At 38.9% G+C, this 22,067-nt stretch overlaps 2 protein-coding genes across 2 annotated transcripts in view; one reads left to right on the top strand and one right to left on the bottom strand.

Annotated features, from left to right (window-relative positions):
• The window catches only part of DCAF13 (DDB1 and CUL4 associated factor 13), a 26,012-nt gene extending 16,872 nt beyond the window's left edge, over positions 1 to 9,140 (bottom strand). The window contains exons 1-4 of the mRNA XM_032415819.1: positions 8,807 to 9,140; positions 5,741 to 5,940; positions 5,060 to 5,167; positions 1,015 to 1,104 (exon numbers count right to left, since the gene is read on the bottom strand). Coding sequence (XP_032271710.1) covers positions 1,015 to 1,104; positions 5,060 to 5,167; positions 5,741 to 5,940; positions 8,807 to 8,876 — 468 coding nt within the window. The 5' untranslated portion in view covers positions 8,877 to 9,140. The remainder of the gene's footprint in view (positions 1 to 1,014; positions 1,105 to 5,059; positions 5,168 to 5,740; positions 5,941 to 8,806) is intronic.
• SLC25A32 (solute carrier family 25 member 32) lies at positions 9,009 to 22,067 on the top strand. Its single transcript, XM_032415820.1, has 8 exons — positions 9,009 to 9,053; positions 9,279 to 9,576; positions 14,968 to 15,118; positions 17,140 to 17,225; positions 18,361 to 18,521; positions 18,904 to 19,017; positions 19,333 to 19,478; positions 20,635 to 22,067. The coding sequence occupies exons 2-8, from the start codon at positions 9,423 to 9,425 to the stop codon at positions 20,774 to 20,776; spliced, it is 954 nt and encodes a 317-aa protein (XP_032271711.1). The 5' UTR covers positions 9,009 to 9,053; positions 9,279 to 9,422; the 3' UTR covers positions 20,777 to 22,067.

Below are 22,067 nucleotides of genomic sequence, written 5' to 3'. Positions count from 1 at the left end.
GACTGATCTATTCAGGGCCAGATTAAAATCTGTCTTTATACTATGTGGTAAAAAATGTTTGCAAAGCAAATTAAAAGGAAATATTTAGCCAACACTTTAGGCTTTTAAGAACCCTTAGCAGCATCCGCAGGCTTCCAATTATATTTTCTATTCATGAAAGCAAGTCTGACAAACTTTTCCACGGTAAGAATTAATCCCCATTACCACAGATATAGGGGTAAGACGAAATATTTCAAAAATATTTGGAGCTCCTAGAGAGAAGACATTTTCAAGAATGAAGCCAATTTTGTTTTAGGAATTACTACTTTTTTTTACCACCTACAAATTATTTCCATCTTATACTCATGCCCCACCTCCATGTGCCTTTAAAAACATTTACAATTTCTTGAAATCTGAAAAGCAGAACTTAAATATATACCAACATAATACTAAAATGATAAACTGATTTTAAAAATGCATTTATTTAAAGATTAAATCTAACTTTAGAAGTTCGCTTAATATCAAAATGTAAGCATTATGAAACATGGGTAAAGGCCATATGATCTGAATTACACTTAAGCTATAATTAACCATATCATCTGATTTGCAGAATAATGTTCTAAGAAATGTAAATGAGATTTATACAAATAGCATCATATTATAATACCTCTTCGTTGCCTAAAGGGTTCTTTCAAGTAAGAAATTCTGAGCTTTGTGTAAGATCTATGATAATATAAATCAGAGAGAAGCCGAAGCATTATTTTTCTTATAGATTTCCTCCCATGGACTTACCATAGGAAATGTTTCATTGAATCCTCCAGCTAAACACAGAAATTGAACCCAGTAAAATGAACACCAAAGACCCGTTCAAATTCTTTAGCTGCAAAACACCTTAACTGCATTAAATATTGCTTAAAATAGGTCAATTATTGCAGCCTAAAGTCTCATTTACATCTTTTTTTTTAAATTAAATTCTGACATAATTTTAAGAGAAGAATTTTAATAGACAAAGTACAGGTCAATTTATTTCCGTACCTTTCCTAATATTGTATGCAATGGCTCCTCCTCTTCTCCATAGCTCGGTCCATCCATTTTCCACTGCTTCACAGTTTTGTCATCACCAACCTCGAAACATTAATGATTCAGATGATAATGAACTACTGTTATTAACTGTAAACTTGATAACATATACATCAAATTATAAACATCTCTAATTTAAAAAATACATATCCCATATCCTTCCAGTACTGTATTTGTTGATGCATTTATGTCCCACCATGTTAGAGTACGGTATAGTATAGATTTGTGACAAATACACAGGAGAGATAAAATTAAAAATAAGATAGTGTAAGTCAAGCAAAAGGAGAGTAGAAACAAAGGTCATAAATATTGCAAGAAATTGCTTACTGTGATAAGGATGGCATTTCAAATTAGGGGAAAAAGTGGATTATAATAAAATGGTATTATGATACCAAGTTAGTCATTTAAAAAGTTTGAAGCAATCTGATACCTGACATAAATATAAAATTCCACATAATTTTAAATGTAAAAAATTAAATACAAAACATAAAAATAGTAGACAGAAGTCATTTTTATTGCCATGGGTAAAGCCCTTCTTTGCATGATATAAGACTCCAAAACTATTAAGTCAGTGTTTTCCAACTGTGAAATGCAGACCTCTGAAGGACCCTGAGAATTTTCCAGGGGTCCATGAGGTCAAAACTATTTTCATAATGTTGTAAAGACATCATTTGCCTTTTCACTGAACTGACAGTTGCAGCAGATGGTAAAAAAGCCATGGTGGGTAGGACTGTTGGCACCTGAGCCCAAATCAAGGTAAGGTAACAAACATGGTAGTTTAGACTTGGGCATGTGGCAGATACATTCAAGATATTAGGTGAAATAAGCTGCAAAACAGAATGCACAATATAACTTAGTTTAGGGTTAAAAACATAAAATAATCATATACAGGGCACGAACAATTGTATATATACACCAAACCACTAGTTTTAACTGAAAGTAGAAATACAGGGTATGTTAACTTTCTAGCTTACGTTTATATTATACACAATCTACATCTACTTTCTAAATAAAAATATTAACAAAGATATATATTTATCTAGGAGAGGAGTGTAAATTTAGTTCTTTCCTTACAGCAAATTCAAAAAGGGAAACCCTTTCTGCAAAACAATTCATAGTGCCCATGATATTAGAACAGGTAAGTGATTAGGAAAGAAGTTTTAGTACTAAGGTCAGACAGGAATTTCTTTTGTTGAGGATGCTAACAGAATCCTTAACAACATCCTTATAATAGACAAAAAGTATTTAATAGGGCTATATCTTTTTTTTTTTAAGATTTTATTTATTTATTTGAGAGAGACAGAGAGAGAGAGAGCATGAGAGGGGAGAGGGTCAGAGGGAGAAGCAGACTCCCTGCCGAGCAGGGAGCCCAATGTGGGACTCCGGGATCATGACCTCAGCCAAAGGCAGTCACTTAACCACTGAGCCACCCGGGCGCCCAATAGGGCTATATCTTAATAACAACCTGAATCTGAGCTATTGGCATCATACCAAAAACTCAATATTGGAAACCCATTACTGGGAGCTAGTAAGATGTAATTCAGGTACTGAGGTCTTCGCTAATCTGGCTTGACCCACTGGAATTTTAGCATTTATGAAAGACAGGATAAATTGTCATTGAGAATGTCTACCCTAAAGACTGCTTCTTTCGATCAAGCTTCTGATAGTATCTGCAAGCCCAAGACTGAATTCCCTTGTAATCGACTAAGCTACTCTACACAGTCTGTTGAGTATAAGCCTTAGCAGATCCATCAATCCTGAGAAAGGATTAACGTTTTGTAGAAATGAGGAGCCAAGCAATATATGCCTGGCCAGAATATCTTATCTCAAGGCTGAGTAAGCTGAAGAAAGACCTGTTGGTGCCACAAATTGAGATACAGTAGATGTTATTTTGCAACATTGTATATCGAACATTTTTTGAAACATTAAGTGCTAAAATTTGGCCAACAAGTAGTTTTCACATGTCTTACCTGAAGAAAGGAAGTGAATAGTGAATATGAAATATTTTTCAGCCTTTATTCATTTTACGCGTTAAAAAAAAAAAAAAAAACTAGCCAGGAAATCCTCTGGCTGGGATATTAAACTAATCAATATATCCAAAAGAATAACCAACTGGAAGTGCAGTTATAGTCAGTCTGCTCCAACTTCCCACCCAATTCCTTCTATAACATACTGTATACAGGGTCATGAAGGTTGTTTAAACCCCTTTAGTGAAAAATACCTGAATTCCCTGCCAAGTAGCCTATTTCGGTTTTTGACAGCGAGTAAGTCTGTCACTACACGGAAACCAAATCTTTTAACATTAACAACTATTCCTAATGCTGCTATACAGAAAAGTCCATTTCTTCTTTCACACGACAATCTTTCAAATATTTAAAGGTTTCCCAGAAGTCATCTCTTCCCTTTGCTATGCCTTTTCAATCTACCTTGGCACCCAGCATGCTACTCAAGATTTACATGGTTGATTAGTGTGTAGGTATACACAAACTGCTATATATATATATATAGGTCAAAACATATGAAAGGATAGACACCAAACTGCCAACAGTGGTAAAACTGAAAGATGAGAATCACAGGACCTTTAACTTTCTATTTTTTACAGGTCTATATTCCTAAAATATTTCTTTCAGTCTTCATCCTCATCATCCTTTCTAGAAGTTCACACAACCAATGATCCTTTCCTCCTGAGACATAAAGCTCGTTTACAGGGTCTTCTAGCTCTGGCTACTCCCAGAGTTTTCCTACTTCCTAGGAGCAGGTATTCCCCAAGGCTATTTCTTTGACATTTCTGGATTTCTACATTTTCCCTGTCACTTTCCCCCAAGATGCCATACCATGGCTTCAATCATTATTCCTGTACTGATGATACCAAGTTTAGTTCTGACTTCCTTCCTCAACTCCAGACCTACATCTGTAAGGGTCTGATAGACCTCTTCACTCAGATAGCCCACTGTAGTCCAGTTCATCATACCATATCCTTCCCATTCCCTCTCTCCTCTAAAGTTTCTGACACTCTTGACTTCCCCATTTCTGGAAGGAAAAGGAATCTTCCTATACACCCCTCAGTTGCCACGCCTGTCACACCACCAAAATGTTTCTAAACCTAACAACTACTTTCCACGGTTTTCCCTCCCTAGCACAGACTCATTATTGCTTATCCAAATTATTAAAACAGCCTCCAAACTGATCACTTACTGCTGTCAAATTAATTACCCCAAAGCACAGCTTAGATTCTTTCATTCCTGTTACAAAACTTTCAATGAACTTGAGCAGGTATTTGCACACCAATGTTTATAGCAGCATTATTCATAAAAGCAGAAAGGTGGAGACAAATGTCCACTGATGGATGAATGGATAAACAAAACATACGTCTGTACAATTAGAGTAGTATTCAACCATAAAAAGGAAAGAAATTCTGACAGCTGCTACAACATGGCAGATGCACAGAAAAAGAAAGTGAAACAGTGGTTACAAAGGGTTGGGGGCAGAGGGGAATAAGGAGTTACTGTTTAATGGACATGAGTTTCAGTTTGGGAAGATGAAAAAGTGGTGACAGTCACACAATAATGTGAATGTGCTTAATGCCACTGAAATGTACACTTAAAAATTATTAAAATGGTAAATTGTACATTCTGTATATATTACCACACACACAAATACTTCAAAAATTTACTACTATCTGACAAAGTACAAATTACTCATCTCCAACACTGAAAATCTTCCAGAGTAAACAACCTTTCTAGCCTTGCCTTGCATTAATCCCACTTCTCAGTGTTCTACAGAATATTAATTCGATAACATGTTAAGTATTTATTTAAAAAAATCAAGAAGTATGAAGAAGGCTGGAGTATATAAAGAAAACCAGGACTTTTCAAGGCTTTAAGAAGTGATTTTGGGTTGTGAAACTCCAAAACTTGGAACAAATAAATGAATTCAGAAAACATTAGCTCAGTCTCACACGTGTTGAAAAGAGTTAATGACTTAATTGCATTATACTTACAGTAAAAAAAGAAGTCCCACAAAAGCGAGTACATATTCCTCGTACAAAACCTTCATGTGCTTGTATTGTACGGTTACATTTTCGTTTAGTCAAGTTCCAAATTCTAACCTATGGTAAAGCATACCAGGAAATTTTAGTGAACTATAAACATAAAATGTTCAGGCGCAGGAGTACTACGTTCCAAGAAAAATAAATTCACACTGAAAGGGCTATGAATCACTCTACCAGATTGCTAAAAACAAAATCCTCTAGTTTAAAATACTGTGCTGCATATGGATAGTGTATCAACAAGCAAAAAATTCAATCTGTTAAGTACTCTGTTGATACTAGTTTAAAGTGTTTCAAAGCTTTTTCTTGCCAGAGTGGAAATAAGTGTTGAATCATTAATAACATCCTCTGTGGAAAAAAAAAAAAACCTCACCAATACCTTTACTACTGTAAACATGCTTGAGCCTTCAGCTCAATTAAGCCTTCAGCTGCTATGTTTCTAATTTCTGAGGCTTAGATGAGAAACTACTGTAGTTTGTAATTCAAACAGAATTCATTCTTGAGAATTAATAGAAAACAGGACATAGAAAAATGAAATCAAATCAATTAAAATCCACAGTAACGCAAAACTAAAGAACATTTGCAACACAACTATTTTTAGTTTAAAACAGCAATGTTTAGAATGACACTTGCCTCTCCATCACATGCCCCAGACAGGACAGTAGCCAGGCTCTTTGGATGCTTTGCCAAGCAATTGACTCCATCTCGGTGACCATCCAGAGAAGCAAGGAATGGTTTTGCAAATACCCGTTCCAGTTTGGTAGCATTTAAAGCTCTTACGTATTCTCGTGGGACCTCAAAAGGATGTAAGGTAGGATCATAGTTTCTTGGAACTGAAATAAAAATGTCTCCTCTTAATAAAATAAAATAATTAGATTTTAATATTTCCTGTGGTCTTCCTCAGCTAATTATTCAATTTGTTACCCAATAAGCCTTTGTTAGGAACACTGTTCTATGCCTAGCACTGTGAAAAATACAAAAGCAGATGACGTTTTACTCAGAAACCTTTCCAAAACTACCGGAAAATCATGGAATGCATACATCTTGCAAAATAATTAGACCCTACATATAACCTCAGCTTTTCCTTTTACATGTCTGACTACATTCTTTAACTGGATTGTAAAGCCTTCATGGGCAGGGCTTTCACTACATTCTTCACTTTACTACTTATGCCTAGCACAGTGCTTGGTACAAAACAAATATATGACAAATGTTTACTCAACCGAACTCTAAGCTCCTTTTGAGGCAGGGAACACTTAATCTCCAGTGCTAGTCACTATACTGATAGGCATACACTGTTGTGACTATGATTATAGTTACTTTTTATTGAGCATTTCACACATTTGTTTACTTACTTAAAAAAGTTTACCATGTCCCAGGCACTGTTCCAAATACTGTATATTAATCATTTAATCTCCACAGCACCCTATGGGGTAAGTTCTATTACTATTTCCCATTTTATAGCTGGGAAATTGAGGCACGGAGAGGTAACTTGTCTATGAAGTGATAAAGCCAGGATTCAAAACCAAAGCAGTCTGGTTTCAGAATCCATGTTCTATTAACTATTATGCTATGCTGCCAAACATGTTGTCTCAGTTAACAGTTGTGCTCAGGAAATATTTCTAAGCACACATGTCTAAAAAACCCTTAATGTTTAAAAGTAAATGGATTATCTTACCCCACATCTTCACCTTGCTGTCTTTTAATCCTCTAACTCCCTATTAATGGTACTATATCCAACATTCAATCAAAATTTACAAGGAAATAACACCTAAACACCTAAACAAGAATGAAAGAATAAAAAAAGGTAACAAATGGAGTGCCTGGGTGGCTTATTTGGTTAAGCAGCTGACTACTGATTTTGGCTCAGGTCATAATCTTGGGGTCCTGGGATTGAGGCGCGCGTTGGGCTCTGCACTCAGAGGGGAGTCGGCTTGAGATTCTCTCTCTCTCTCTCAAATAAATAAATAAATAAATATCTTTAAAAAAAAGGGGGGTAACAAATGTCTTCCTTGATTTATGTTTTACAGAGCTCCTAAACTTCTATTTTTCCATTTTGCTATTAAAACTTCCATCAAATGTGCCTGGATGGCTCAGTCAGCTAAACGTCTGCCTTCAGCTCAGGTCATGATCTCAGGGTCCTGGGAATGAGCCCTGGGACAGGCTCCCTGCTCAGCGGGGAGTCTGCTTCTCCTTCTCCCTCTGCCCCTCCCCCTGCTCATGCTTGCTTTCTCTCAAATAAATAAATAAATAAAATTAAAAAAAAAAAACCACTTCCATCAGAAACTATAAAGAAATAGGAAGATATAGAAAATAAGACATTCAATAACATCAGATGATGAATAATCTCCTAACATGGAGAGTCTACGACCAGCCACTCACTCACTCATTCCTTCCTTCAGACATTTACAAAGCAACCACTATGTGCCAGGTGTTTTCTAGACACAGTGGATAAAGAAACAAATAAGATTCTTCCCTTCTACACAAGCTCAGTCTGATGGAAAGGACTAATAACCAAAATAATCATGAGACAATGTGATACACACTCTGACGTTAGTACAAAAATGTGATCAAAGCATAGAAGAAGGGTGCTTTAAATGGCTGGGGGGGGCAACTACAGGGAATAAATATGCAAAGATTATTGTTCAGAGGAAGGAGCTAAATTGAGTAAGGGTGTGTGCCACAGGACATCTGAAAGAGAAATGTCTGAAATGTACTCAGATCTCCAAGGGTAAATGTAAGCTACTTGCAAAGAAAGTAGTAACTAGTGAAATTAGAGAGGAAGATGGGACCAGAGGTTCAAGAAGCAGGGATGATGTCAGGTCCAAACGACATAACCTAATTTGCATTTTAGAAATATTACTATCTTGTTACCTAACCTGTAAACATCTTGTGAACAGAGGCCACATATTTACCTCTCAGCATTACTCATATATATGTGGATAATCTCTACTACTCAATCAAAATACTGAAATATCATCCGAGCCTCATCTGCTATGGCTTATCCCCCTTACTCAAACTCCGAAGACATGGCCCTTCCCTTATGCTTTATCTTTATTCCTGCCTTAAGGCCTTTGTTATTCTCTTTTCAGACATGGGTAGTCCCTCGTCATTTAGATATTATGATCTATAAATGATAAGCAGTCAGGATGCTAATGGGGGAACAGACCAGTAAATAAGAATAAATAAGACCAATAAATAAGACTTATTAATTTCATTTTAGCCATTTTCCCCATCAGACTTCTGCACAAGAGTTTAGAAAATCGATGGCTTTACGTTTCACCTTTGTCTCTTTCCACATTTAGAAGGACGTAACTGTAAGAAGTAAAGTGGCCGAAAGTTCGAGAGGTTTAAAGAAGCCTGTTAAATCCTTGAATTCACGAGTTTGGCTTTCACGTTCCACTTCTCAACAACTGGAATCTGAGAAAAATCAGAGAGCTGCAGCTGGAAAGGGGAAGGCGGAAGCATCCCAGGTATGACCAACTTTCCCCCTTACCACTAGAAAAAGTTCTTCAAAAACGGCCTTGAAGAGAAGTCACCTGCTACCCAGTCCCGCAACGTCCTTATCTGTACAAAGTTAGCCTCGGCAAAAGGGAACAGGGCAAGAGCCAGACTGGAGCGCCAGTGTGCCCCCAGCTTTGCTCCGTGGACGCTGAGGCCACACTCAAGGCGGGCAGACTCCCTAAGAACTTGTCTCACCTCTTTGTAAGTCCAGCTTGGTTTCGCGGACATAGTTGTCCGGGTTCCGGCTCAACATCTTCACCTTCATTTTGGCGGCTAGTTATCCCAGACCACCCAAGCCTTTCCTCCGAGTTCGGGTTACCCCCGCCTCCTCAGGCACATGCTACTTCCGCTTCAATACTACTTCCTGTCATGTGACTTCCACGGTGTGGAAGCCAGCCGCCTCAGCAGGACCCTGCGGCGCTCCGTAGTTCTGCCGACCGAGGTTGGCCCGAGGTGGTTCTTAGCAGTGCTCTCGGGTCCGCTTCCCTCGGCCCGAAACGGCCGCAGCTGGGGGCGGAGCGGGGCGGGGAGGGGGGCGGAGCGGGGCGGGGAGGGGGGGCGGGGACTTGGCGGAGGCGGGCGCCCCGCTTCCTTCGCCCTCTCCGCTGGCGTGACGTGCTACCTCGCCCCTCTCACGCGGGCTCTGCGCTGGGGTCTCTCCGCTTAGTTACCGCGTCCTAGCACTGGTCCCGGAAGTGGGCTCGCCCCCAGCGGTTTCTGCTCCTGGGCGGCGACGGTCGCCACGGTGGCGGCCACTGCATCTCCTACCACCTCCGCGGCCCTGGGCGTGGTATCAGCGGGCCCTGGGACTATGACGGGCCAGGGTCAGTCGGCGTCAGGGTCGTCGGCGTGGAGCACGATATTCCGCCACGTCCGGTACGAGAACCTGGTGGCGGGCGTGAGCGGCGGGGTCCTGTCCAACCTCGCGCTGCACCCGCTGGACCTCGTGAAGATCCGCTTCGCGGGTAAGAGCCCACTCGGACCCTGGGCTCCTTCTCCTTGCTGGTACCCCGAACTGGGTGATAAGCAAAAGGAGGCCTTGCTTTCCCCTGCCCCTTGCATACTACGAGGCGAGCGTTGAAGCAAATGCTGCTTATCCGGCCTCACCTGGAACTAGATTTGAGGAAGGGGAGCCTGGGAAAGGGATCCGGCCGGCCTCGTTCCAGTTCCCCAAGTCTAAGGGATGGAGAACAGGGATAGAAAAGTCTGAGAAAAGTTCAAATTGGCGTAGGATGGAGGACTCAACGCCGTATTTGTAAAGTGAGAAAGGGATTGGCACATTTTAGGGTTTAGCCCTCGCATGTGCTAATCATTCACCAACCGTTGGAGGTACTTTGAAATCTTACGGTAGCCACGTGTTTGGCAGCTGAGCTGAGAAAAAGTGCTTGGGCTACGGCGTAATCCTCAGCGGGTGGCTGGGAATAGGTTTGGGATAGGATTCTCTTGAAGGCTTGTTTTTTGGTGTTTATAGTGTGGTACAAAGTCCTATGAAGGAATAGATAGCTAGAATCCAAATGCTATTTTTTTTAATTTACGTTTATGGAATTAAGTGCAGGGAGTTAAGTGAAATTTACAAAGCACCTTAGAAGTTAAACTCAACAGTAAATTCCGGAAAAGATAGTTTCGAGGAAGGTCTTGATAACTTTACTGGGAGACTATTTTCTGGCATTTGGTTTTCTTACTACTACAAGTTCTGCCTTGAGAATTAGATCTGCAGAAGTGGTTCATCTTCAAGAGTCAGAATGATTCTATCCGCCTAAAATATATTGTTCTCTTAGTATTTGTAGACTGCTGTATAGGATACAGAGGTACCTAAACAAAGTTCTTATCCTCAAGGGACTTACAGTCTAATTGTAGGCTTGAGTGTTAGTCACATAAAAGATAATTCTAAGACAACATAAAATCGAGGGCAAAATCCAAATATCAAAATATGAGTAGAGACAATCAGGAGAATTATAGATTGCTGACAGCCATAGGTATCTGTATCTGTAAGATTCCATTAGATCTTGAGGTTCCCCACAGAAGGACTGATATTTTGACAGCTGGAAAGGAGTCAAGAAGCTATTCTACAGAGGAAAATCAGTGAAAATTATGGAGTATACTTCCTAGAAGAAAACCCAGAAAGGCATATAATTTCCAATGTTTTGTCTAGGAGAAAAGGTGACAGTTGGGATGATCACTGAGGAATAGTGTTGGCTTGGTGAGTTTAAGACTGTGCTATGAAGCAGATTATGCCTGAAGAAAGGGAATTCTTGGTACCTGAGAAGATTGGTCATCTTGATGAAATGGGGAGAGTCTTAGGAAACCAGTGTGGCCAGGGTAATAGGTAAGGTGATTGAGACTGGATGGGAGGACAAAATTAAAGATCTAGGAATCAAAGTAGGACTTTGTAATGATAAAGTGTGGCTGTGAAATCGTGACAGAAAAGAGGAAAATTTAGGAAGATGAATAACTGAAATCAAAATAGTTGATTGGCCATCAGCATTAATGCTGTAGTTTTTATGCTTCATAAAACTTACGCCCTTGTAATGAAATTTTAATTACCTAGTGACAGGGGTATTAGTCTTGAATGTCCCATTAAACCAAACCTGGAATATTTCGATGAGTTCAGGTGCAAATTGGAACTCAGAAGTGTCCAGAGTGGTAGAAAGATTAGAAATCACTTGTGAGAAATGACTGAAGAACTAGTTTGGCTGCAGGTGGGTGGAGGGCAGGGACAGGTATTTGAAGAGCTGCCATGTGTGAAAGGGATTTATCTTATTATGAGTTCATCTAAAGACCAGGTAGAGGTTGAGTGGAAATGACAGGTAAGCAGATTGTGGCCTGCCCCAAGTGGGGGTGCTCAGAAATGAAACTGGTGATATCTGGAAGTGGTTCAGGGCTAGATGACAGTAGATAGAAGATGCTCTTGGTTGAGTGGAAAGGTCTTGAGGACCCTTCTAACTTTAAGATACAATTTTAAATCATCCAAGAATGATGAGAGAGAGGGGTGCCTGGCTGGCTCAGTTGGAGGAGGGTGCGACTCGATCTTGGGGTCGTAAGTTCAAGCCCCATGTGGGATGTAGAGATTATTTAAATAAAACTTAAAAAAGGACTGATGAGAGAGAGAATGCATGCCCCAATGAAGAATGAGGTATAAAAACAGTAAGTTTCCAAAATAACCTGAAAGCCTAATAATCCATAAGTTAATCGAGGAACCAAAATGTAAAATCAAGTAACAAGAATATCACATAGTCCAGTTTTGTATATATAGGGTAATATTGCACGACCCTGTAGCTTAAAGAAACTAATATTCACTTAATGCTTGCTGTGTGGCATACATGATTTTAAGGGCTGTATATGTATTAATTCATTTAGCCCTTTGTAATTTTTATAGTTAGGTTCTATTATCTTTCCCATTCTGTGGATGAGATAACCACAGAGTAATCAGGTAAGTGACGCAGGGTCACACATTAAGTGTTGGAGTGGAAGGGGGCTGCAAAGGAAATTTAGTGGCCAGTGAAGAAAGAGGAAAATCAGGAGAGTGTGGTGTAAAAATAGCCCAAAGAAGAGTGTTTAGGAGGTAGACAGTCTTAGGTGCTGCTGAATGGTTGGTGAGAAAGAGGATTCCCAAAGTTCACTTTAGGGGCTTTGGAGCACTTGCAGTAATGGGTGGAGGCCCAAATCACAAGGCAGTGGACAGTTCATACTATGACACCATTGTCCTACTTTCTAGCCTAATTTCCTACCATCCCTTCCCTCCATCAACTGTACACTTTTCACCAAAGCCCTAATGTTCTCCCAGACGGTGCCAGGCACTGGGATGCTTGCAGGTTATCTACACCAGCTATTGCACTTGTCTAGAGACAAACCTTTCTCTCCTTTCCCCAAAGACAAGTTTCTAATCAATCTTCAAGGCTCTACCCAAGCATTTCTCTCATGTTCCCTGTCACTCTACTGCATCTCCCCAGTTCCTTCTATACAGAACATTTTTTTGTGTTTCTTCTGTAATCCTATAGCACTTCATTCACCATAGTGCTTGTAACTTTGCAACGTGATTGTTCCTGTTTGGCCTTGAAGATTATGTCTTCCTCAGGGTCAGGGTTTGTGTCCTACTTATGTTTAGATTCCCCCTTTGCCTGGCAATAATAAGGAGTCAATAAATAGTTTTTCAATTTTTTTTATAAATTGATAGGTGTACAAATGAATATTTTTCAGATTTAAAGATTTGATCCTAACTATATAGTGGAGACAAGATTATAGTATCAGGGAAGTATAGGGTATAGAATGTTGTTGCCTGTTACTGAGATACTTAATACTCTACTTTTATAATTAAGTGACCTGTCAAAACAATAAAGAAGTCATTGGTTCATACCCATGAAAAGCAAAGATGGTGTTTCTGTGGTTTTGTTTTTTACCTCAAGAGAGAAATTGTGTTGTGAGCTTATTATTGAAAGGAAAATGGAAAGGTACTTAGAAGAAATTTATGAGGAGAATAAGAGATGTGAAATTCAAATTCTGTTGTTTATCAGAAAGATTATGAAATAAACACAGCAAAATATTTCTTGAGAGCCAGTCCCTCTATTACTTGCTTTTAAACTTGGTATCTTGTATAAACTTGACAGCAACCTGTGAGGTAGGTCATATTTATCCCCATTTTATAAATGAGGATGCTAAAGCTCAGAAAGATTAAGATCATGTAGCTAATTAGGGAAATTAGATATCAAACCCAGGTCTTCTGACAAAACCTCATGTACTTTAATCTCATTTCATGGTGTAACATTGTTAGGTTAATGATGAAAGAAATTGACTTTTCTCCCTTTCCCTGGCAATGGCAAACAGTGATTCTTTGCCAGGCTGCATTTTGTGATGGAGTAGTGACAAAGGGGACAATGAACTGGGCATGCTTTTATATGGCCAGAGGACTGTAATTTGTATAAACTAGAGGGCAGTTTCAGTATGTACTTAAAACCTTTGACCCATATTAATTCCCATTCTAGTAGTTAATTCTAAGGATATAGGAATTTGAATGTTGTACAGAATATTCTCTAGAAACCTTTTAATAATAGCAAAAAAAAAAATGAGAACAACTTACATGTCAAGTAGGGGAATGATTGTACAAATGATGGGATATCTATGAGAGGGAAAACCATGATAGCATTTTTAAAAATCTTTTGATAGTCTATTTAATTACAAATAACAAGTTTATAATAACAGAGGAATTCTCACAATATACTCTTGAGTGAAGAAAAAAGCAGTATACAAAACTATATGTAGTAAAATTCCAATTTTAAAAAATCTAGATTATAAATTTGACATTATTTCATTCCATTTCCCCATAGGAAACAGAAGGCACATTCAAAATAAGATAATTAAGGGCGTGGCGGGGGGGGGGGGAGGTTGCTTAACAGGACTGTTTACAAAGATACGAGATTATAGCAAAACCACAAGGAATACTGCAGTATTCTGGAGCTAGAAACCGTTTGGGCTGTTGCCACCTGAAGGGCCAAATGTCAAGGGGGAGAAGGTCACTGAGAGAGGGCCACCTTGAGAGGAGCTGTGACTGGCAGTAGAAAAGTGCAGCCCACCTAAGGCAACGCCATAGGAAGGGAGGTAAAAGAGTAAATACCTGCATCCACTCTCTTCCATCCCTCTGATCTCTTGTCAGGCCTCCCCACTAGCCGAACTCAACTAGAAACTAGAAGACAAGGTCAGGCTGCTAGGCAGAACGTGGTAGAGAGGGATGGACAATGGATCTGGAAAAGAAACAATATTCAGGGTATAATAATTGAGTAAATATATATTGAGCGCCTACAGTGTACAAAGCACTAAGATAGGAGTAGAAATAATTGCATCGAAGAAGTAGTAGTCTCTGCCCTCACAGAGCATCTTCCTACTGGGCAGCCAGAATAATTGAACAATAATGATTGCAATGAAGAGTGTTTTTATTATGGTAGGGAAAGTATGGTATGCCATGGGTGCAAAGAAACTTGAGCTCATCTAGGGGATAGGAAAAGGATCACCAAGGGAAATTATTAAACAGACCTGAAAGAGGAATCAAAGTTAGCTGTGTAAAGGAGTTAGGTGGCTGGGAAGACAAGAGTGTTCATGGCAGACAGAATAGCCTGTGTAAAAGCTTTAAGGTTCAGAGACTGTAAGAACTGAAAGTTGTTGAACATTCTAGCAATATGCATCAGATATTTTAAAGAGAAATTAATAAAGAGTAAATAATTCCAAAAAATAAAGAGAAATATTTTTCTCTATCTAAAAAGGGTTTTCTTCTGAATTTATCTCTACTAGGACTATGTGATGTCTGTGTTTATATGTGATTCAGAGCTAGAACTTTCCTCTCACCTAATTTTGTGCCTTTACTGCAGTGAGTGATGGATTGGAACTGAGACCAAAATATAAAGGAATTGTGCATTGCTTGACTACCATTTGGAAACTTGATGGACTACGGGGACTTTACCAAGGAGTAACCCCAAATGTGTGGGGTGCAGGTTTATCCTGGGGACTCTACTTTTTCTTGTGAGTAGATCTGGGAGATTTTACAGTACTAAATAAAAGGAGTTTTTGTTTTCAGTGATCTGTACATTTCAGTTGATGAAGCAAGATGAGTCATTTCATCAGTTTCTCTGAATAGGAAGGGTCAGAAGGAGCAAAAGGCTTATTACTTTCCTTCTCTCTCAGCTATTATCAGAGGCATTTGGTCTGCAAGAAAGTTCTAAATAGGAAGAAGGTGAAGGATGAGTTGGAGAAACACTCTTTACAGAAGCCACCTCTGTGAGGTGAATTCGGGAAGATGCCTTATCAAAGTACTCCTGATTCGTAAGGAAGTTGGAAAGCCGAAGAGGACATGTCTTGGGGTCCTCATAAGAACACATACAATGGGAGCCCCCTCTTGGGAACAGAAAGTAAAAGCCAGTGCGCGGCTAAAAGAGCTTGAGGCACATCCCTTCTTGCCTCCTATTTGACCTGCTCCATCGTCTTCCTAGCTCGTTCATTTCCTTCCTCCTTCCCCTGTCAGGTATGGTCACCGTGTGAAATAGCTGTGATTCTGTGAGCAGTGAAGAAGCCGCAGAAAGTGCCTGTGACAGGCACACTCAGCTTACTGACTGTGCAAGAGCGTGGGAACAGAGCACTGCATTGCAGGAGCGCTTGCTGCCTCTGTATTTGAACTGGAATCCAGGATTGGGGAGGCTTGTCTTTGTTTTAATAGATGGCATTTTTAGGAGAACATCAGGACCTGGTCTATTTGCCTTTTTCTCTTTTGTGTTGTATATTTTACTTTATCTGCCATAATTTTATGGCGGTATCCAAACCACAGTCTTCTTGGCATTGGGGAGGAGCAGAGGGAGAGAGAGAATCTTAAGCAAGTTCCCCGCCCAGCGCAGAGCCTGGTGTGGGGCTCCGTCTCACAACCCTGAGATCATGACCTGAGCCAAAGTCAAGAGTTGGAAGCTTAACCGACTGAGCCACCCAGGTGCCCCCAAACCACAATCTTAAAATATTTTTTAAGTGAATGCAAAACAGATTCAACCTCAATATTGTTTAAAAATGTATTTTTCTTCTTTTTGGTTCTGAAACACACTTAGATGGGTGAAACTATAGGTATAAAATTGATTCTATTATGAATTTTAAATTGTGTAGGTTCTCTAAAGAGAGTTTCTAAGGACATGCTCTATGAATGTAAGGTTTATGTGATGAGAATTTCTTTAAAAAGTGTACTTGTTTCATGTTAGAATAGTATTGGTAAAGTTTGGAAGGATTTATGTAGCTGAACTCTTCTTCCAAGAGGAAAATGGAAATTGGAGTTAGAGAGAATAGGCTGATCTGACTCCTCTGCTGAGAAACATTGAGTGGCTCTCAGTTTTCTGCCAAATAAAGCCCACGTGTCAGTCTGCCACTCAAGTGTGTCTCGGTTTTCTCTGTCTTCCCCTGCCGCCCTTATTATAACCTTGGCTCATGCTCACCTGTTTCCCCATTGAAACTGTACCTGTCTCCACACCCCACCAGTGCCGCCTCCTACACAAGCCTTCTGTGAGCTCAGCCATAGTTTCTCTAGCTCTTATGACACCATCTCTGTTGTCTTTGTTATGATTACTTGTGTGCTGCCTTTGGTCCTTGTTAATCCACTAGGAAGGACCCACCGAGTGTTTTATCTAGCAGAATTGCCAACCACAGTACCTGAACATGGTGCTCAGCACTTCTTTGTTAGGGGCCCCCTTTTGTCCTTCTGCCTTGTCTGCCCCATTGCGGCACCACTGCTACAGCCCTCCCCCTCCTAGTTTTCCTGTTGTCGCTATTAACTGGTTAAGTATGTGATTAAAATATTTTGCATATGTAGTGGTAGCCGTATACACTTCGGGGGCGGGATGGATAAACTCTTAGAGTAAACCATTTCCAGGAAATCCATTCTTGGTTGCCTTATGCATTGACTTTTACTTCTGGGGTACTGCTGTTAAGTTACACACATTTTAAAACAGACTTTACTGCTGTATGACACCTATTCAAATATTTATCAAACTGCTTATGTTTAATTCTCTTAGTTACAATGCCATCAAATCATATAAGACAGAAGGAAGAGCAGAACGTTTAGAGGCAACAGAGTACCTCGTCTCCGCTGCCGAAGCTGGTAAGGCAGTGTGTGAAATCTAAAACAGCAACTACCAACTTGATTTTCACTTTTGCATTTTGTTTGCTTTTTTCCCCCCATTGAACAATAGAGTTTAAGTATGCTTATGTAACCAGTTATCACATGGAATTTCTTAGAAAGCAACTATTCTTACTGGTTACTCTGGACAGATTTCAAGAATTCTAGTTATCACAAAGGAAGTAAGATTTAGAAAAGTTATGAATTCCTGATAGTTTAAGATGATTTGGTATGGTGTTTTCTTCAATTAAAGTATAATTTCAGTTTTCAAATTAGACAGTTTAGTAGCCTTGTTTAATTGTCTCATGTATGTATAATATTCCGAAGAGAAAAGCAGAACAGGACCCATAAATCTTTATAACTCATACTTTGACACTTTGTTTACTGATAGTTCTTGTCTTAAAAAACCTACTCATTTTTGAATACCTAGCTGCTTAGCACAGACCTGAATCACAATGGGACTTAGTAAATGTTTGTTGAATAAAAGACTACTTAGGAAAATCAGCAAATGAGAAACTTAACCAGGTGAAATTCTTCATATACAAAATTGTCACTTTCTGTAAAGAATGTAAAATATTATTTATCATGTAGTTCTTTAAGTTTTGAGATGTGTTAGCTACTTTGAATGGATTTGAGGAGGATTGTGGTAAAGTTGGGGTGGATATATATATAGGCACATGTAGAAATTATTGAGGTGTTGGATTCCTGATCCTTTTCCCCTAATATCCAACCCCTCTGGGTTATACTTTGTCCTACTCCTAAATATTTATATCTTATCAGAGTCCGCTTCCTAGGACTCCCATCTGTTCTCTACACCAAACCATACTGTTTAGGAGCCAGGACATCTTTGCTGTCTTCACACCTCAAAGGGAAAGTGTTTCACATTTCCATTTCCCTTTTAATTTACCTCCCACTAACTGAGGGAGGAACTTTTTATGACCACCAAAAACTATGGCTACCCTTTAACGCTCAGACTTTCTCAGAGATTATATCTCACTGTTTCAGGTACAACCCCTGGGCAACCCATTGTTTATATTAAAGGACTGTTCTTAATCTGGATTGTCGTAAGTGACAAAGTACCTGTATGCTGAGTAATCTTATTTAAATTTGATTTTAGGAGCCATGACCCTCTGCATTACAAACCCATTATGGGTAACAAAAACTCGCCTTATGTTACAGTACAATGGTGTTGTTAACTCCTCACAACGACAATATAAAGGAATGTTTGATACACTTCTGAAAATATATAAGTATGAAGGTGTGCGTGGATTGTATAAGGTAATGAATTATCAATATTTCTTGAATAACTGACCATTGTAACTTCCCTTGACTCTGTTGTCTGAGTTCTGAATGACCTCTAGTCGGTCCTCAAAAGAAGCCAGACTCAGGCAAGAAACAATTTAATGAAAACCGAAGTTCTAGTTTATAAACAGAAATTGTGCTTTAATCTGTTTATCCTAATTACCATAAGGTACATCATCATGACACTGGTGGGTGTGAGAAGGCCTGTCTAAAATTTTGTACAGTAACCATTTGTCTAAGTCACACATCGAGGCCACCCATTCCTTACTCCCGTCCCTGGAAACTGTGGTCCTTTGGGAACTGGCTTAGTTTTTGGTTTTTTTTTTGTTTTGTTTTTTTTTTAATTGTTCCCTTTTAGGGATTTATTCCTGGGCTGTTTGGAACATCACATGGTGCCCTTCAATTTATGGCATATGAATTGTTGAAGTTGAAATACAACCAGCATATCAACAGATTACCAGAAGCCCAGTTGGTAAGATGGTTCTTTATAAAAAAAAAAAGGATATCATTTACATTTATGAGCATTTAATAGATGGAAATTTTGTTATGTTTACTTTGGTAATATTGCTATGATGACAACTGCCACTAATTTAATTTACAGTTAAATATTTTATAGGCAAATGACACGTGTTAAAAATAGAACCCCTTATTTGCTAGAGCTTGTATTAAATGGGGAAACCATATTTTTCACTCTCAGATCCATTTAAACGCTTTCGTATATAATGTTTACTTTTATATTTGTAGAGGAATCCCATCTAAAGAAAAATGTTTTGTTTTGTCATTTTAGAGCACAATAGAATATATATCTGTTGCAGCACTCTCCAAAATATTTGCTGTGGCAGCCACGTACCCGTATCAGGTCGTGAGAGCCCGTCTTCAGGATCAGCACATGTTTTACAAGGGCGTGCTGGACGTGATCACAAAGACATGGAGGTGAGAGAGCATGCGGCGTCTCAAAACGGCTCTCAGGAGCTGCCCTGCATGCCTCAAAGTATCCGGTTGCTATTAGTTGGGTAGCAAAGGCCACTGTGCTGTGGGGAAAACATGGCTGGTGGCCCCTGCTTTTCTGTTTCCCATTGACTACCTATAGAACCACAGACTTAATCTCTGAGGCTTGATTCCTTCATTTGTAAAATCAGAAAATCTAGGCTGACAAGGTTGTTAAAAAAATCAAGTGAGATTAGGGCTCCTAGGTGGCTCGGTCGGTTAAGCATCCGACTCTTGATTTTGGCTCAGGTGATGATCTCAGGGTTGTGAGATCGAGCCCTGTGTCAGGCGCTGCACTGGGCGTGGAGCCTGCTTGCAATTCTCTCTCTCCCTCTCTCTCCTCCCCACCCCACCCACCCGCACCTGCTCACACTCTCTTTCAAAAAAAAAAACTGCGCTTCAGCAAATTAATATACCAAAATTTAGGTGTCAAAAGATAGTTGAATGGCATTGAATATAGGAAGTCATAAAAACCCTAGTTTAATATAATTAAACTGCTACTTGCACAATAACTTGCAAACAGTTGTCTCCATATATGGAAGAGATGCTTGCTCTTCAGCCTGTGGATAAACTGTTATAGATAGACATCCCCGTATTTTTCTGTAATTCTGAAAGGCCAGAGCAGAATATTTAGGATGTTTACATTGAGTTCAGTTCAGTAAATATTTATTGAGAACCCAAGTGATAAGTTCAAAGGCCATATTTCCATTCTAGGCATTAAGGAAATAAAGTTTTGTTTTTGTATGTGCTAGATTTAGTGTCGCCTCGCATTTATATAAGCTATAAGATTTTTAATGCGTACATCAGTTAATCAGTTAATGCTCCTGTATGCTTGTACGTTTAGAGACATTTGAAAGATGGTAGTCATCATAGCACTTTTCAGTTTTGGAGTGCCTCTGCCCTCTCTTCCTGAGTCAGTCACAGAAGGAATGGAAGCCCCTACAAATAGCTCGTAAACTACATTACTTCAGCATGTCGAAAACATGGACTTAAAGCACAGGGAGGCTTGAATGCTGATTTCATGCCCTATGCCAATTAAGCTTCTGTATCGTCAGGTTAGCTATGTAGGAAATTAAGCATGTATCTATTTTTCCCTCTAAAGGAAAGAAGGCATCGGTGGATTTTACAAAGGAATTGCCCCCAATTTGATTAGAGTGACTCCAGCCTGCTGTATCACTTTTGTGGTATATGAGAATGTCTCACATTTTCTGCTTGACCTTAGAGAAAAAAAAAAAGTAAGCTAGAAGAAGATAATTCCAGTACATCTGCTTAAGGGAGCAACTGTTCCTTTCTTTGTGTTTGAGATGTAAACCTCGGAAGAAGACTGCACAGCAACGTGGTTCACAATGGAAATTGGTCTGTAATCATTAGAAGTCAAAGAACTGCTCAGACTTTGCAATGTTTTTCTGCTTTTTGCCTTCCCCGTACGTATGGGACTTGGCTACCTCTGCCAGAAATGGCTCCCATCAACACAGTAGTAAAACTGACATCAAGCGGAGAGTTTCACAGATTTCTGTATTTCACCGTTCATGTAGAAGCTAATTACAGTATTTGCTAAATGGATTAGATAAATGTGCTTCTTTTTCTGAACTCATTTGCCTGGATTGGCTTTAAAATCAGTCTCTGTGCAATAGAAAGAAAATGGCTTCTGAAAAGAATTATCATTGCTGTTTCAAGGGTAAATTAAACTTTAAGGATTTGCTGGGAAAAGTACTGCTTAAATCCAGACCATTTTTGAATTGGGAAATTTTGGTAAGAAAAAAAAAAAAAACCACTGTCAGTGTGCTTTAGTTTTAATTCAATTGGAATGTGCTAACTAGGGAAATTTGAGAAGTTATATACTTCTCTTAATTTGAGAAATATCTGATATTTGTTGTCATTCTGTCATTAATTTTTTTCTCCAGGGGCTCTTCCATAATTTAAAATGTAATTGTGGATCCAGTTATTATATTTTTTGACATAGGTACTTAGTTTCTCTTAAACTTAGAAAATCTGAATTAGGATCCAGCTTTGTCAGCCCTTACTTAGCATATTTGGCTATAAAGCACTAATTGGCTGTAGATGACTAGTAGATCACCTCATACAGATACTGGAAGGATTGGAATGTGTTTGTTGAGAAAGTGTGTGAAAATAAGTAACTTCCTACTTCAGCTATCGGATATATGGGTTCAGATCCCAAATAAATGATTAATCTCCATTGGTTGTTCATATTCAGGTTTAAATACAAATTACATTGATGGCCATTATTGATTTTACTTCTTTAAGCCATTGTAAATATCTATAAAAGCCTGCCCCAAAAGGATGCCAGAATAATATTTTTATTTATCATAAACCTTTATGAATGCTGTTGCACTTCCATCTATTTGTTGTAAATAAAACATTGTGGTTTTCAAAGCCATATTTAAATGGTTCTTTGAAAATAGGTCTATTTTTTATATTTTGAAAATGGCATTGTTTTAAAAATATGAAACAGTAAGTATCTAATTGTATTTACTCTAATCTCTTGTAACATGCACAGGAATACTTTATAAATTA

This window comes from Phoca vitulina, unplaced genomic scaffold (assembly GCF_004348235.1).
Source record: "Phoca vitulina isolate PV1807 unplaced genomic scaffold, GSC_HSeal_1.0 scaffold18, whole genome shotgun sequence".
Lineage (NCBI taxonomy): Eukaryota > Metazoa > Chordata > Mammalia > Carnivora > Phocidae > Phoca > Phoca vitulina.
Note: the sequence above shows the minus strand (reverse complement) of the source record. Positions and strands in the feature narration are given on the sequence as shown.